This window comes from Sus scrofa, chromosome 3 (assembly GCF_000003025.6).
Source record: "Sus scrofa isolate TJ Tabasco breed Duroc chromosome 3, Sscrofa11.1, whole genome shotgun sequence".
Lineage (NCBI taxonomy): Eukaryota > Metazoa > Chordata > Mammalia > Artiodactyla > Suidae > Sus > Sus scrofa.
In genome coordinates, this window is record NC_010445.4 from 97,084,505 (window position 1) to 97,102,912 (window position 18,408).

The following is an 18,408-nucleotide window of genomic DNA, read 5'->3' on the forward strand; positions in this document are numbered from 1 at the left end:
ATAGAACTCCTAACTGCATTGTAGAATGTGGAGCATCAGGCCAGAGATGATCCAAAACAAATGGATGTATGCTCACCCTCTTGTTAATACTGTGTATTTCCCCCCAGCCCTTTGTGCAGGGAGAATTTAGAGAGGTGGTCTTAGCATCCCAGCTGCTGCTGCAAATATAGGTTCTGCTCTTGCCACCCCTGGCAAGGGGACAGGGTAGAACTCTGACTCAATACATGCTCAATTTACTGAGTCTGTCCTTCTGCCAGGCAAAGGCATATATCCTTGGGGCCCAGGGGCAGCGAAGACACAGTTCTTTTCTTCAGTGCGCTCCAGGGAAGGGCAATTACAGATTGATAACTATGATAACAGGATTTTAAAAGTTAGAGAAGGAGAACAAATGAAATGAGCTGTTGGGCGCAGAGTAGACAAGTCTTTGGGTAGGGATGGGGTGGTTGATGAAAGCTGAGGAAGGCTTGATGGGGGAGGTGGTGTTTAAGCTGGGCCTTACAGTATGAACGGAAATTCAGTAGGCAGAGCTGGAAGAGGATGCAGGGAGAAATGGAAGGGACATCCTGTTCGAAAATAGTCTTAGGAATCATCCCTTGTGGATTCAGAAGTGGAGGAAGTAAGAGGTAAACTTAGAAAGATAGGTCGAGTGTTCAGTGCCCAGCCAGTTACTTTAGGACATGGTGAATCATCGAAAGCTTTTGAATTTGGAAGTGATACACTCAGGGCTTGGCTTTAAGAAGCATTCTCTGCAGCCATGTGTAAAATAACTTGTTTTCATTCTCTAGGAGTAAGGTCTTTTTGTTCCTGAAATAGAACAGGTCAAATGTTACTCGAAAGAAGAGAATACATTTGAGACGTAAAGTGAATGTCCAGGGCCCTATAGACTTTGTGTTTTTGTCCATTTTAGACCTTGAAGATATTCATGGCCTCTTTCCCAAGCCAGAGTCAGCGCGGAAGTCATTACAGTTTGTAATTAGCATCCTTTTCCTGGCAGAACAACACAACATGTCCAAGTGTCACCTTTTGGGAATTCACCAACACCTTTCTAAGGATCTGTCCTCATCTGATAAACAGGTTGTGGTTTGGGACAGTAACCACTTGAAGTGCTTCTTGGCCCACCCTCCAGCCTCGAGTTAGGTTGCTTGGGTGGCCGTGGGTGGCACATGCCCACTGGGCCCTTGCTTGCAGGAATGACCAGTCCACCCTGTGACCCTCCAAGGCTGGTAACAAAGAAGAGGATGTTGAGCTCTCTGTACGGATGACATGGGCAGGGGCGGGCCCTCAGCAAGCACTGAGCTGGGCGCCGTGGGAGGCAGGAGCAGAAGGGCTGCTCCTCAGAAGCCTGTGGTCTAGTTGAGGATAGATTACTAAGTCTGAAGCAGGAAATTAAATCCTCAATCACAGGGCAATGATTAGAAATGGCATGTAAGTTAGAAAACTCTCCTCTCTCACTTTCCCAACTCTACTCCCAACACACACACACACACACACACGCACGCACACACGCACACACCCTCCCCCCACACACATATATACATACATATAAACACAATCTGCCTTTTAAATCCTTCTTTGCTGTATCCATTTCCCAGCAGTTATATGATTAGACGTGTTTCTGTGAATTAGAAAGCTTGGATTCCTTCTTCAGCCATCCCCCTTCTCACCCCACCTCCTTTCAGTCTGACTTAAAGCCATAAAATACTTCTGCCTGCCTGCCTTTCGTTCTGTTTGTATGAATTAAGTCGACAGGATAAATATTCACATTCCCAACTACAGGCTGAAACAATGTTTGCCTGTTCTGCCCAGTGAGTCGAGAAGAAAAGGGGGCCTGACATCACCCTATACTGTACATTCCCGGCATAGATCATTTATTTAAGTCCCTGAAAAAATACAGATGTTTTACCAGCCGAAATAAAATCCTGTGTAAACACTGAGCTTGGAAAAATGTGGCTCGGACTTAGCCGTGGGGGGTTGGGGCAGCGCGGGGAGAAGGCCTGGAGGCAGGACAGCAGATAGAGCAAGTGTATCCTTGGCTGAATGTGATAGGGGCAGACGTGTCCCCCCACCTCCCCGCCCCCCGTCTGCACCCTGCAGAAGGAGAGCAGGCTGTTTTTAAGGAAAAACAGTTGCAAAGGGGGAGAGATTTGTTGATCTTCAGAGTTCAGGATTATTCATGATCACGATACCCGCACCTCATTTATATCTGACCTCTGAAGTGAACACCTCTCTTCTCACTGGAGTTGTCCTTTTTCATGGCCCGCCTCACCTGATCCTGTTGTGGTTGGATCCTGCTGGTTTCTGGAGCTCAGCTGCTGTTGATTTTATAAGGGGGAAAATTGCCTGGAAGCCATGCTTGGTGGAGAGGAAAACCCATCTCAGCGTTGCATTCCCAAACAGCCATATATCATCTTGATCTTGTCTAACACAAGTCACTATTTTAGTCCAGCAGCATAAACCAGACATATTTCACGGGGGCAGTGCAAATTTTTTTCAGGGCTCTGCCTCATGACTCTTTTTAGGACTGTGGCATATATTCCCAGAGCATCACATTTGCTCCGTGGAGTCTCTTTTAAGGTTCAAAGCTGCCAGAATGGACCCCATGCTTTACACAGATGCTCAGGGGCTCCCCTGGGTCTCTCTGGGTTGGGGGCGGGGGCAGCGGCGCAGAGGGTATGTGTTCTCCAGGCTTTTTTTAGATCCTCGCGGAGTTTCCTTGAGGCCTGCATCTCAAGGGCCTGAAATCTTAGCCCACTCTAGCTGCTTCCTGACCATCCCTTCCTCAGGGCAGGGCCTGACCTCGTCTCCAGGCAGCCCCGGGCCTGTGACAGGCATGGGTGATGACGTTGGTTGGCACTTGGTTGCTTTTGTGTGCTTTTTGTGTCGTTCTGATCAGGTCACAACTATCTTTTTGTCTTTTTTGCCATTTATTGGACCGTTCTCGCGGCATATGGAGTTCCCAGGCCAGGGGTCCAATCAGAGTTGTAGCCACTGGCCTACGCCAGAGCCACAGCAACGCGAGATCCGAGCCACGTCTGCAACCTACACCACAGCTCACGGCAATGCTGGATCTCCAACCCACTGAGCAAGGGCAGGGATCGAACCCGCAACCTCATGGTTCCTAGTCGGATTCGTTAACCACTGTGCCATGACGGGAACTCCGGGTCACAACTATCTTAAGTCAATAAAACTTTCTCCCAGTGGTTTTCTTGTATTTTTTTCTGAAGAAACCCCTGAGGTCCACTCTAACCTTTCTTCAAAGGGCCTGCGATAGCTGGAGGGTCACCAACTGTCTCAGTCTGTCCCAGCATGATTATTAGCAGAGCTCATTTTCACTCCCAAAAGAATTCCTGGTGTGCAAGATCAGTTGCCTTCACCGGAGCAAGCTTCATATGGGTATTCCTGCCCAGACTCATTAGAGTGCCCTCCCTCGTTCCCAACCCTGCCGTGTCCTCTCGTGATCCTCGTCTTGAATCCTGGTTCTCCATCCCCAGCTACTCAAGGTGAGGTCTCGTTCCTGATCCCCAGCTCCAGACCTAAAGCAGCTGCCAAGTCCTGCTTCTTCAGCCTCCAAAACATCTCTTGAGTGTATCCTTTTCTCTCCATGTCCACTGCTGCCACCATTCAGGTTGGGGTGGAAGGGGTGTCCCAAAATCAGCGTTCTGCCGGGTCAGGCAGGTAAGCGAATGCAGGGGCAGCACGAATAACCATCCCCTGTTTTCGAACTTGATAGAGATTCGGATTCATTAAATAGTTCATCTTCCTTTTTGTTTTTTGGGGTTTTTTTTTTTCTTGTCTTTTTGTCTTTTCTAGGGCCGCACCCGCAGCATATGGAGGTTCCCAGGCTAGGGGTCTAATTGGAGCTGTAACCACCGGCCTACACCAGAGCCACAGCAACGCGGGATCTGAGCCGAGTCTGCGACCCACACCGCAGCTCATGGCAACGCTGGATCCTTAACCCACTGAGCAAGGCCAGGGATCAAACCCACAACCTCATGGTTCCTAGTCGGATTCATTAGCCACTGAGCCACGACGGGAACTCCCATCTTTCTTTTAATTCTCCATAAGTTTGGGGAAAAAAGGCATGAGAGCTGTGATAAATGACACCGACTTAGTGCCAGTGAGTACTGGGCAGTCGTGGGGACAGTGGTGAACCAGAGCGTGCACATCTCATCTCAGGGGCCAGCCCTAGCAGGTGACCATGGCCCAGAAGGTGTGTGGGCCCACGAGTGTCAGATCCTCTCATCTTTCAAGAGTTTAGATATCAGGGTGTTTTTGATGTGAAATCTTCCAGTTCATAAACGACGATCTTAAAATACTGTTGTAGGTCAAATAAGACATCTGCAGCCACTTTCGGTCCCCGGGCTCTTCTTGGTTTTCAGGCTCTGGCTTCCAGCATCACCCGCTTTTGTCTAGCCTGGCAGTAGTCTCGCTCATCCTGCCCCTTCTAGTCCAGCCTCTGTGATGCCCTGGCCTTTCCTTTCCAGATTGCAGATCTCATCACCTAAGCGCTCTCTCTGGAGAGGTTGTTGCTGTCTGCGGAGCAGAGGACATGTTCCTTGATGCTGCCCCTAAGATCCTTCCCCATCTGCCCTGACCCGACCCTCCCCGTGTCCTGCCACCCTGCACACACCCTGCCTGTGCTCTTGTTAAACGCAGCTATTTGCTGTCCCCTGAGCAGGCCCAATACTTTCCTCTTACTTAATGGGTTTTTAAGAACAATTTTAGATTTGCAGAAAACATGGCTACAAAGAGTTCCCATACATTCCTCTCTTTCCCACCCCCTGTCTCCAGTTTTCTCCTGTTATTAATATCATACATTAGAGGGATGTGTTTGATAAATTTATGAACCAATATTGACACATTATTACTGAGGTCTGTAGTTCACTTTTTTGGTTGGCAATCTCGATGTTTTAACACTATTGAACACTTTTTAACAACTCAGTTTCCTCTGCTTGCAGATTCACCCCCCAGTTCTGGCAAGATTCTTTTCAAGGCCAAGTATGACTATCACTCTTCCTGCAAAACCATCTCTGTTTATTTTTGGAATGGGGGCTGGAAGGGAGGGAGGAGATGGAAAAAGAAAGAGAACTAACATTTTGATCAGGTGCCTAGCATGTGCCAAGTATATATATAGTTTTTGAACTCTTTCTACAATCCTAGCAGATAGATATTATCCTCTTTGCTGTGAGGAAGCCGAGGTTAACCAGTTGCCCAAAGCCCCACAGCTCGGAACTGGGTTTCCACCCAGGTCTGCCTGGCTCCGGTCTCTGCCCACCCCCCCACCCCCTGACTCCCTCCCACAGGGCTGCATTCTTACTACTAAACCAGCCTCCCTGTTTCCCCCACTGGATTAGGAATCCACTGGAGGGAGGACCGCACATTTTTCAGCTCTGTCTCCACTCCTAACACCAGGTTGGCACCTACCATAGCTCACCAGGCCCTGGGGCCTGTGTCCTAAAGGCAGAGTTAATATAAGAAGAGGCACCAGATACTGCCATCAAGTCAGCAAATGCTTGTTGAATCCCCGCTCCGTACGGTCGTGGTGGAGGGTGAGGTCACGCGTCGGAGCAACGTGGTGGAGATGCTGTCCCAACCAGGCAGAGTCAGGGAAACGAGTGGTGTTTTGTTCATCCACGACAAGAGCGTCGACCGCAGAGAGGCAGGGATTCTCTCTTCTCTGCTGCAGACCCCGGGACAGTGCCTGCTAATAATGATAGCTGTTTCGTAGTTTAATGAATATTTTTATGCTGTAGGTTGCAATTCTGTTGCATATTTGGGACATGCGAAGTGATGCTAAACTTCTCGGGGTTCTCCTCTGTGTGCAGTTGGCAATCATCCTCAGGTCGGGCAGCTTCGGGGTCTCTGTGTTTGGTGCCGTGCAGCCCTGTGTTATCAGCTGATTGCACCTTGTCCCGAGCCTGGGCTTGCCCGGAAGTTCTTCTGGGCCAGAACTTTAGGAAAGGGGAGAGGGAGGAGGAGTTGCCTCACCCCCGCCATCCCTTTTCAGAACTGACGGACAAACCATCCTTCCCAGGACCTGCCTGGAAGTCCAGGACCAGACCCTGGACCAGAATTCCAGAGGCTGGGCCTCAGTTCTGGACTTTAGGAAAAAACTGAGGCAAAGGATAGCCTCCTCTTTGCTTCAGAGAATTGAACCCAGCACTCTAAACGTCCTGTGACGGTAGTCATGTGCTCCAGGATTTTCATTCATTATCTTAAAGGGAAAAGTTATCTCAAACATAGTCGCCTGCTTCAGACAGCTGCTTACAGGACCCCCCCAGCCCCACCCCACCCCACCCCACCCCGTCTTCTCTTCTCCCTCCTCCCCGCCCCTGTTTTCCTTGTCTTCTCTGACCCTGTCTTGCACGTGGATTGCTCTGTCTCTCCTACGTGCTTATTTCCACCAGGTCCTCCTACGTGTCCCGCCCCCTCCACTCGTCCCATGTAAATGAGTCGCTCTCTGTTCCTGGTGAATAACCAGGATCACAATTGTGTCTGGTTTGTGCCCAAGGTGACAGAATTGATGGGTCTGGAGGCCGATTTTCATAAACCAGAGCTACCAAGCGTTTCAAAAACAGTCTTGTTTTTGCCAAGGAAGGTGAGCAAATATAGGACTAAGTTTAAACATCCATCAGGAGTTATTTTTGAAGTGATTGCCTCTAAGTGAGAGGCATTTGAAAATCTCACAGCTTTCTTTACAAGTCAATTCCAGAGTCATGTATTTTGCTGGTGTCTGCTGATTAATTACAATCCTGTGACACCATGAAAAAGGCCTGGTGGTTGGTTTTGTGCAGCTGCAGAGAAAAGTAAAGCGGGGCCCGGTGCCTTTGCCAATTCTTTCAGGATGGTGGGGATTCGGGCAGAGGGAGGTAATTTGTTCACTCTGGCAGTCACCACATGAGACCAGAAGGCCCGGCCAGACCCATTTCTCCAGACTTCACGACGGGCGGTTTGGGTCCCTGCGGGGGTGTGGTGAAGTAGTGATATTTGATCTGTTGCTTCTGAAATAACAGACCCATTATTAGAGAAAGCGTTTTCAGTCCCCACAGGGGGACTTGTGTGCCTTCTCCTGCACAGTTACTTCTGTTGAGGGAAAAAATTGTTTAAAAGCAGTTCCAGACGATAAAGTCGTCAAAATGTATTTTGACTCTCTAAACCAAAGGTGCCTAGCTTATATTCTTGGCAATTGCAGATCTTTGACGCAGGGAAACCTGCCAGCTCATACCCATTTAGGGTCCGATGGCTCTGGATCTCTTTCCTCTTGGCCTCTTGCTTTTTCTCATTGCTTCCTTCCCTATCTAACTCTCAGAGGTTGCCCTTCATTGACAGGAGGGAAAGAGAAGAAGTAGTTAAGTCTTGGTGCTTAGGAAGAATCACCTGCAGCTCCAGTGAAGGATACAATGGGGATGAAAACAGATTATTAAAATAGACTTTCCAAGTTCTCACGGTGCTTATCTGTCTTGCTTTCGCCACCCTCCTCCTGTCCTTGATTTTTTTTTTTTTGAGTAATCAATGAATTTATTACATTTATAGTTGTACAATGATCATCACAATCCAGTTTTATAGGATTTCCATCCCACAACCCCACCGCATCCCCCCGTCCCCCAAACTGTTTCCTTTGGAGACCGTAAGTTTTTCAAAGTCTGTGAGTCAGTATCTGTTCCGCAAAGAAGTTCATTCTGTCCTTTTTACAGATTCCACAGGTCAGTGAAAGCATTTGATGTTGGTGTTTCATTGTATGGCTGACTTCACTTAGCATGATAATTTCTCTCCTCGATTTAGATAAAGGGACAGAAGGATTTCTCTGACATGTTTTTGCCCTTGACACTCGCTAAGGTTAGAGGATCTCGTTTATGCCCTTGTCCACTGCAGTTCTCTGCTGCAGGTTTGTACTTCTCACAAAGGCCTTGTTGATGCCATCACTGAGTGAATCCAAGACACATGCATGTGCACAGCCTGTGCCATGAGTTTGCTGGAAGTGTGTCCTTCATTCTAAACATATGCAGCTCGAGAGATGCAGCAGGGTTTGTCTTTCTCTGCTTAACTCTAATGTGTAACCTCATGTCAGAGTATGAGTGTAGGGTATGACATCTCGGCAAAGGTCTAAAAAAATCTGAATAGTTTACAAATGTCACTGTCAGCATTTGAAAAGGCAGACATCACTGTGGCCTGCTTCTTTAGCCAAGCCTCTTCTGATGAACCCCAACGTGTAAGCCAGATTAGACTCACAGGCAATTGATTTTTCCTAGGTAGTTAAGATTTTGACTTCTAAAAATATTCGTTAAGGGAGTTCCCGTCGTGGCTCAGTGGTAATGAACCTGACTAGCATCCATGAGGACGCAGGTTTGATCCCTGGCCTTGCTCAGTGGGTTAAGGATCCAGCCTTGCTCTGAGCTGTGGTGTAGGTTGCAGCTGTAGCTCTGATTCGACCCCTAGCCTGGGAACCTCCATATGCTGTGGGTGCAACCCTAAAAGAGAAGAGAAGAGAAAAGAAGGAAAGGGAAAAGAAAAGAAAATAGTATTTGTTAAAAGTGGTTTTTGGTTTTGTGTTTTTTTCCATATGAGACTGCTGAGATAGAGAAAGGGGTTTGCTTTTCTTTAATAAAATCAATTTACAGGTTGTTCGTAACTAATAAGCTCTTGCATCTGATGACTGGTCACAGAGCAGTCACCTTTTTTTCAGACTTGCGTAGGGAACCCAGAGAACAGGTATGGATGAAAGATGAAAGTTTCTCACCACTTGCTCTTCCTCCAAAACCAACATGCTTTTCTGCAAAGAGACCAAAGCCACATTTTGCAGGTGTCTGTTTTCTTTGAGGGGAATATTTTGAGGCAATCTAAAAGGGAGGAACTGAACATTTAGGACAAATATATTTTCACAGCAGGATATGGCTTTTTCTCTTTTTCTGGTTTAGGTTTTTCATTTGTTGCAAGCCTTCTCAGACTCCAAATGCAGACTGAATACATACTTTCAACAGGAGCTGGCTGACGTCGCCGTTTGTACCAAAGCCAAACTCTGGCTGGCCACGAGGTATGTTAAAACCCCACATGAGCTCGGAGCTATCGAGGGTTAGGAATACATTGGAGAAATGCTGTTTCTAGTTGTGGGAGTTTTAAAAGTCACTGACATGCGTTTTCTAAACTTATTGGACTATTTATCTTTTTTGAACTTTGGGTTGTGGTCAAGAAAGAAAAATATTTTCTTGAGAATTTTTCTAAACTGCTGTGGAGCTAGGGGGCATGTAATATGGTTTTTTATCTGTCCACCAATCAGCTGGTATTTATGAATCTCTGCTCTGTGCCCAGCCCTGTGTTAGATATTGCCCCAAGGAGAGGCAGTAATTGACTAAATCATGTGGTACAAACTATTAGGTGCCATGGCAACTCAGACAGGAAGAGACTGGCGCAGGCCCAGAGGGGGTACCTTAGAAAAAGACATCGAAGTTGCCTCTTTTTAGGTAGGGAGCAGAGTAGCATGAAGAAGCAAGGCAAAGGAAGGTATGTACATTTTTTTTTTCATCCTTGCCATCGTTAGTTTTTTTCTGGAATGGAGAACATTTACCAGGTGAAAGATGAAGCAAAAAGAATTTCTCAGTTTCTCTCAAGTACACAGGGAGTCCTCTCTGTAACACTGTGTTCAAAATCTGTGTCTCAGAGGAGTTCGCACTGTGTTGCAGTGGGTTAAGAATCCTACCGCAGTGGCTCAGTTCAAGCCCAGGCCCAGCACAGTGGCTTAAAAGATCTGGCTTTGCCCTAGCTGCGGTGTACGTCACAGCTGCGGCTTGGATTCAATCCCTGGCCCAGGAACTTCCATATGCCTCAGTGCTGCCATTAAAAAGACAAAAAAGTAAATAAATAAATAAATCTGTGTCTCAGATCTTGATAGTGGTAGGATGGTGTTGCTGCAGGGGCCTCCTGCCCCCTGCTATGTCCTCTAATTCTAGGTACATGTGGCAGAATACAGAGCTGAGGAAATACACGGAGGCCACACAGTGAAATTTCCAAAAGGAAACCTTTAGGCGAAAGGGAAATTCAGCGAATGGGGATGCGAGTCTCCACGTTTAAGCACCTGTAGCTTTGGCCAGGGATATTGGTGGGAAAATTCTCTAGGATAGGAAATGCCAATAAACAAATGATTAGCATCTCATTTTTAGTTCAGTTTTTGTTTTATCTCTTTTATTTAGAGAGTAGGAGTTGATTGACCATAAACCGCTTCCCTAAGCCAAGAATCATTTGCCTTCTGTGTAGCCTTTAGACAACTTCCCAAGGTGCCTTTTCCAGGCAAACAGGGCATGGCAATCATATTTGTGCTCTCCTCTGTTTACCTGATGCTCCTCGCTGTTATTTCCTGGGATCAGGAAGTCAGGGCTCTCTGGAAACCTTCCTAATGAAACCCCTGCTTCCCAAGACAGAATCTGAATCTCCCGTTCTTAAAGTTCTCTAAGGAGGAATTTCTGTCCCCTTTGTTTGCTGCCTTTTGATGGGTCTCCTGAAAATTCATCATCTTCTGGCTTCCTAAGTCAATTCCTGCTTGCTGGATGGGAAGGAGGAATTGGAATAACAGGCCAGCCGTCTGAATGGACCTTCATGTTGTGCAATGCTGAAGGCGGATGGCAAAGCTGCCAGCAGCCTCCTCTTCCACTGAAGAAGCCCGCCTGGCCTTCCTTGTGGTCCCTGTCTCGATTTCCTAATCAGTCTTTTCATCATCGCCTGCCCCCCTACTGTCCCCTTCTCTGATTTTCCTCCATGATTTCCCAGCCCTAGAAAACAAAGGCATGAATCACTGAAATTCGCTTCACTGCATTTCCACCTCCCTTGCCCAGAGTCCAGGAAAGCCACTTTTATGTCTCCAGTACAGTCAACGCTTTATTATCCAAGCATGAACTTTACACTTCATGGGTGGTCTGTAACACCAGGCTTCCTCTTGCTCCCCAGCACACTTTCACCATATTAATCAGGATGTGTTCCGAGCCTGGAAGAGAGTTTAGGAGGAAAACACATGGCCAGAGCACAGTGCTTCCCAAAGCCACATGTCAGTTTTTCTGGATTACCCGAGTCACTGCCAGGATAACCTTCAAGTGCCTGTCCAGGAGAGTATAAAACGGATCTCAGCCTGTCACACCCTTGCTGGTCCTTGGGGTCCTTTGAGAGTGTTGCCCAGGAGGTGTTTGTCTGCCCAAATGAGCCCCTCCTGGGTCCTAGCAGGCCTTTCTCAGAGCTGACTGCCCCCCCACAACTTACATTCTCACCTGCTTTTCCTCTGAAAGGTGTTACAGTGCAAGGTATTCCAAATCCCAATGCTGAAAAGACTTCTTTATGTCCCTGGCAGTTTACGAAGAAAGAGGAATAAATGTTCTTTTGTGCCTACTAACGATTTTCTGTATCTTTTGAGTATAGCTTGAAACATGAATGTGATTGCAAAAAAAAAAAAAAGTCTTTAAATTTTAGTACCAACTAAATTTATTAGCACCAACTTCAATGTATTCGATCATTAGCTTGTGTTTTATTCAGTCTAATAAGCTCAGAAATATTAGTGAGGTTATCATTTATTTGTTTATTCCCCCAAAGAGGGTTTTTAACAACAACAACAACAACAAAGTTCATTGGAGCCATTGGACAACCAATTCAGTTTTTAAAATTTTGACTCTAAAATTGAAGGCACATAAAATAAAGACTTTTGTCATATATTTGTGTTTTAACTTTGCAAAATCAATAGGGCTTTATATGAGGTGATTAAGCAATAGCCATGGATTTGTTGGGGAATTTTTGGTGATGAATGGCCAGCTGGCAACATGGCCTAAGTAGAGGACTGGGCTTCTGCTCTTACAGGCCGCTTTTCATTCCAAGATGTCAAAGCCTTTATGGAAATCAGCTCGTTAATCCTTCAAGTCCCTTCCTTCCCCTTTTTCTTCCATCCCTCTCTCCTCAATCCAGTTTATTGTCTCTCTCCTGGTGCAAAGGTATCACTCCTGAAGGAACACCAAGTTGACCTGGGCCAGAAACTGAGTGAGAATAGGGTCAGCCGTTGGCCTGGCGAGCCTGGCTGTGGGCACCGCAGAAGAGGAAGTTGGCGCAGCCCGCTCGCGGCCGTGTGCTGCCCTCACCATGTGCAGGTTCCAGCTCTGCTGTCCCAGCTGGATCACAGGCCCTGCCTGAATAAGGACTTGGGTTAAAAAGCCCTGTCAAGTAAGAGTAAGAGGAGAAAAGATATATTTACTTTGATTGAGAGTTGGAATTACTGTTATTTGGGACTTAAAATTTTTCAGAAATCAATTTGGTCATCTAGTGTCTCCTTTGGTTACAAAAGAAAAAACTCTCTGTGTGTGTGTGTGTGTGTCCTTTTAGTAAATATGGTAAACTAAATGGACTCTCAGAATCCATGTGATAGATGATGTCATGACTGGGAAAAAGAACATTTCCCACTAAATTTTTTTCACATTTTTTTTTTCCTTGACTGTCAGCGTAGTGTATGCTTATCATAGAAAATTAAGGGAAAGAAGGGAATATAAATCTACTTTTACCAATATACAGTGGAATCCACTATCATTGGCTAATATTTGGGGGAAGTCGTTAGCAGTTTTACACACATAGCTACTTCATCTTTCTTCCTATCTTTTTTTAATGTAGTTGAGATTATGCTGTATGTATGTAAGTGATAGCTTACTTTTTCCATCTAACAGTATCATGGAGATATGTGTCCTTATTATTGAGAACTCTTTATGGTATCGTTGCTATGGAGAATAGTATGATGTTTCTTCAAAAAACATTCAAAGTAGAATTACCATATGAACTAGCACTTCCACTTCTGGGTATAGTCTCAAATGAATTGAAAGAGTCTTGAAGAGACATTTGTACCTGTTCTAGTTGCATTATTCACAGTAGTCGGAAGGTAGAAGTAACCAACGGTCCATTGATGGATGAGTGGATGGACAAAATAAGGCACCTCTGGACACTGGAATGTTATTGAGCCTTAAAAATAAAGGAAATTCTGGAGTTCCCATTGTGGCACAGTGGAAACGAATCCGACTAGGAACCATGCGGTTGTGGTTCAATCCCTGGCCTTGTTCAGTGGCTTGAGGACCTGGCGTTGCTGTGAGCCGTGGTGTTAGGTCGAAGACGCGGCTCGGATCCAGCGTTGTTGTGGCTGTGGTGTAGGCTGACTCCAACCCCTAGCCTGGGAACCTCCATATGCCATGAGTGAGGTCCGAAAAAGTGGGAAATAAACTAAAATAAAATAAAGGAAATTCTAACACACACTGCCACATGGCTGAACCTTGAGGACGTTATGCTAAGTGAACTAAGCCAATCACAGAAAGATAAATATACTCTATTGTTCCACTTACATGAGGCTCCTAGAGTTGCCAGATTCATAGAGACAGAAAGTAGAATGGTAGTTAGGGGCTGCAGGAAGGTGAATTAGTGTTCAACTAATAGAGGTTTCGTTTTGCAAGATGGAAGAGGTCTGGAGATTGGTGCTACAACAGTGAGTGTGCTTTACACTCCTGAACTGTATACTTAAAATAGTTAAGATGGTAAATTTTATATTGTGTAAACTTTATCACACTAAAACAATTTTTTTTTAGTTGTGCAACAATCATCACAACTGAATTTTATAGCATTTCCATCCCAAACCTCCAGGCCATCCCCCCACCCCCAGCCTGTCTCCTTTGGAAACAATAAGTTTTTCAAAGTCTTTGAGTCAGTATCTGTTCTGCAAAGAAACTCACTGTGTCCTTTTTTCAGATTCCACCTGTAAGTGTTAGCATTTGATGTTGGTGTCTCATTGTCTGACTTACTTCACTTAGCATGATAATTTCTAGGTCCATCCATGTTGCTGCAAATGCCATTATTTCTTTCCTTTTAATGGCTGAGTAATATTCCATTGTGTATATGTACCACATCTTCTTTATCCACACAAAACAATTTTAATGACAAACCATTAAAAAACAAACAAAACTCTTGGTACTCTATCATTCCTCTGAGGTTATTGTCCTGGCTTTTTATGATAATTGCTTTTGCCTGTTTTTGAATTAAGAAAAAAAAAATCTTTGAAAACACTGTTTGTTAAAGGTAGCATATTTTTGTCACCTGAATAATCATTCATTGAGTTACCTTACCATTGTTCCATTACTGGCCGTTTGGTTTATTTCCTTTTTTTTTTTGGTCCTTTTAGGGCTGCACCTGCAGCATATGGAGATTCCCAGGCTAGGACTGAATCAGAGCTGTAGCCACTGGCCAACACCACAGCCAGAGAAATGTCAGATCCAAGCTGTGCCTGCAACCTACACCACGGCTCACAGCAATGCCAGATCCTTAATCCATTGAGTGAGGCCAGGGATTGAACCCGCAACCTTGTGGTTCCTAGTTGGATTCGTTTCTGCTACACCACAATGGGAACTCCATATTTCTTATTTTTTTAATGTCATAACATTCCAGTAAAAATCTTAGTATGTACGTGTGTGAGAGAGAGAGGTTGTGTGTGATTGTGGGTTATTGCCTTAAATGTGATTTCTAGACATAGAATAATTAAGAGGATATGAACAGACTTGTGGTTGCCGAGGGGGAGGGATGGACTGGGAGCTTGGGGGTTAATGGGTGCAAACTATTGCATTTGGAGTGGATAAGCAATGAGACCCTGCTGTAGAGCACAGGGAACTATATCTAGTCACTTGTGATGGAACATGATGGAGGATAATCTGAGAAAAAGAATGTGTGTGTGTGTGACTGGGTCACTTTGCTGTACAGCAGAAAATTGACAGAACACTATAAAGCAACTATAATGGAAAAAATAATCATTTTTTAAAAGGATATGAAAAAATTTGATTTTTCGTATTTTAAAAGCCTTGATATATACTGCCATATTGATTTCCAGGAGAGATGTGTCAGTTCATCTTCCAGGGCACAGGAGACTCCACCAAAATTTTAAATAACTAAGATTTTAAAAATTAGGCAAAGGCATGAGGTTTCGGTTCGATCCCTGGCCTTGCTCAGTGGGTTAAGGATTCGGCATTGCTGTGAGCTGAGGTGTAGGTTGCAGACGCCGCTCGGATCCTGCGTTGCTGTGGCTGTGCTGTGCTGTGGCAGTTGCAGCTCCGATTCAACCCCTAGCCTGAGAACCTCCATATGTCCCAGGTGCGGCCCTAAAAAAAGACAAAAGACAAAATATATATATATTTTTTTAATAAATGAATAAAAATAAAAATTAGGTGAAGGAAATTTTTGCTTTTTAGATGCCTTCTGTGTGCCAACCTCTGTATTAGGAGATTTATAAATATTATTTCATTAACTTTTCTCAAATCTCCCTTAATATAAGCAAATCTGCTTTTGTCTTTTTCTTTCTTTTTTAATTGTTTTTTACAGCCACACCTGCAACATATGGAAGTTCCCGGGCCAGGGGTTGAACAGCTGCAAGCCTACATCACAGCTACCACAACACTAGATACAAGCCACAGCTGTGGCAACACCGGATCTTTAACCCACTGAGCAAGGCCAGGGATCAGCCCACATCCTCACAGAGACAATGTCGGGTCCTTAACCTGCTGAGCCACAATGGGAACTCCAAATCTGCTTTTCTACAGTGAAAACAACTGCAGAGACAAACCCTGTGTATAAGACACCCAATTAAGTTAGCATTTCACCTTAGCAAGAGTTAAGAGATAAAAGAGTATAATTTTTTTTTCAATTTTCGCTTCCTACATTTTGGCATGGAAGCTGCCATACTTTAGTGTTTTATCAAATTGGCTTGATAAAGAATCTTCCCCTCAGCTCTCTGTGGGCTGCTGCTAGGGCCTAGGTATACTCTGCATTCTCAGCCAGAGGATTGGACAACAATGCATTGGGATCAAATTGGCCATAGGAGTGTTTTGTTTGACTTGAGCAGAGTTTAAATATATATATTTAAAAATCACTGCTGGCATTTAAAACTCGGGAAATTCCATAGTAAATTAGGGTTCCTAGCTTCTCTTAGCAAACTGGAAGATCTGGCCCCACCAGGACCAAATTCCCACACAGCTACAACAGGCCAGAGCTGCAAATGGGCTGCCCTCTCTTGGCAGTGCAGCTGTCTGTATGTCACTGCTGTCCCCACCCAGCCATCTCTCTCGTTAGGTGACCTGCTCAGCTCCCACAAGAGGAGGAGTCTGTGACTCTTGGCACTGGCATTTATTAAGTACCACATAGGCTGGCAGTGAGTTTTTGCTCCAGGCAGCAGTTCTTAATGCTGATGGCTCCATAGTAGCATCCTCTGGAGGGGCTTTAAAACCTGCCAGGACCAGGCCCCACCTCCAGAATATCTGATTTTTTGGTTGAAGGTGTGTCCCAGTCGCTGGTGGTTTTATGACTCTCCAGGAGATTCTAGAATGCCATCAGATTGAGAACCACTGATGTTTTCTTGTGTGTTCTGTGCCTCCCTCCTTGAGGCAGCGGGTAAGGGATGAGCAGTCGTGCTAGAGGGCACTTGTGTTTTTCTTCTAAGGCCAGAGATTGACTCAAAAAAGATAGAATGACTCGGCTTCTGCCTGCTGCCCTTAACACTTCAGCTCCACAGGTGTGCAAGTGTGACACACCTGGCCATTGTGTAGTTTCATATTTGAGCAAACTTCTAGGCCTGGTCACTTAAAAGCTGTCTTAGCAAGATATGTCGATTGCTTTCAAAAGTGCTATTTAAACCAGATACTCGAAGTTCCCATCGTGGCTCAATAGAAACGAATCTGACTAGCATCCGTGAGTAAGCAGGTTCGATCCCTGGTCTCACTCAGTGGGTTAAAGATCTGGCGTTGCTGTGAGCTGAGGTATAGGTTACAGATGTGGCTCAGATCCTGTGTTGCTGTGGCTGTGGTGTAGGCCAGCAGCTACAGCTGCGATTCGACCCCTAGCCTGGAAACCTCCATATGCCATGGTGCAGCCCTAAAACAGACCAAAAAAAAAAAAAAAAAAAAAATCTGATACTCATTTGGTTGACCTGGAAGCTTATGGCATATTTTCATTTTTGGAGATGAGACTTAAATAGAATAGCTACACTGGTTTCACTTCATTCAGTAAATTATTTATTAAACCCTGCTATATGCCAGACTATATTAAACAGAGCAAGTACTTATTAAAACCTCTGCTTTAGTGTAGAGAGGGCAACAAAACCATCTTGCCAACTAGAATCGTAGACCTAGAACTTAAGAACTGGAAAGAATCATAAAGTTCATTGAGGCCCACTCCCATCCCTGTGCCTATGAGAAAACACAGCTCAGAGGTCGAGGGATTTACCCATTTTCACACAGCCCACCAGGCTGTAACAACCACCTGATGACAACTAACACTTGGGGAGGGCCTAACTCCATGCTTCTCTTCGGGCTCTTTCTGCTGGACCACATGGCCTCCATCTATCCAGTGTTGGCATATCTGGACTTGGAATGGTGGTAACTTAACAAGACTCCTGCAGTAGTCTGGGCTGGGGCCTGAGATCCTGCTTTTCTGATAAGCTCCACGGTGATTCTGGCACGGCTGGTTCTGAGAGACAGTACCTATTTTGAGGGCCAAGGATCAGAGAATCAGCCACTGTGATCATCCAGCCCCCCTCTTTGAATATTCCCATCCTCCGCCCTCATTCTCAGGCTGGTGGCTGGAGCTTGGAGCCGTAGGAGGGGGCTGAGGCTCTCGATGGGGTCAGTCTAGAATTCTTTGCCGTCCACCTGGGATGACCTGCACTGAGAGACCGCGTGGCCCCAGAGCTCGCGATGGGGCGTCCACACTCCCTTGTCCGGGCAGCCATCCCAGTGGCCTCGGTGCCTGGGGTAGGACCCAGACTTTGTTGGCATGCGGCGAATATTTATCATTTTGAAAAATAACAGTCTGATATTCTGGTGAGAAAAACAGGCTCTCAGAAATACAAGAACAGGTCCCAGGGTGACTTAGGAAAGGAACTTCGGGAAGTACATTTTTGAATAAAACAGTGCCGATGTGGGGAAGAGGTGATGGCAGAAGCTTATGTTTGTTGAAGACCTAGCTCTCTGCGCTTGACCTCAGGATTTCTGACCCCGAGTTAGTTCTCATGTGCAAAAAGCATCACCTGTATGACCCATCCCCCTCCCTGTCCAGCTTCCCTCTCAGTCTCCTGACCCCCTCACCCTTGTCTCTCTTGTGCTTGTCCACCTCCCTACCCCTTAAACTCCCAAGTCACTTTAGCATCTCCTCCCCCGTCCACCCCCTTTTCCAGACTCTCCTCTGCCTTCCCCCCATTTTCTCTAATTCTTAATGGGTCCCCACTCAGCTGAGGTGGCATGCTTCTTGAAGGCCTGGGATTTAAATGTGTAAGGAAAATATGCTTATGGGGACAAAGCTAGGGCTGGCTTTTGTGTGGCAATGCCAGTTCTGCCCCCCACCCCCCGGTGGGGGGTGGTCTGCGGCCAGCTGCAGAAG

At 45.8% G+C, this 18,408-nt stretch overlaps 1 protein-coding gene across 1 annotated transcript in view; it reads left to right on the forward strand.

Annotated features, from left to right (window-relative positions):
- Positions 1–18,408, forward strand: part of THADA (THADA, armadillo repeat containing) — a 324,874-nt gene that overhangs the window by 212,327 nt on the left and 94,139 nt on the right. Inside the window, 1 exon segment of the mRNA XM_021088406.1 lies at positions 8,916–9,031. Coding sequence (XP_020944065.1) covers positions 8,916–9,031 — 116 coding nt within the window.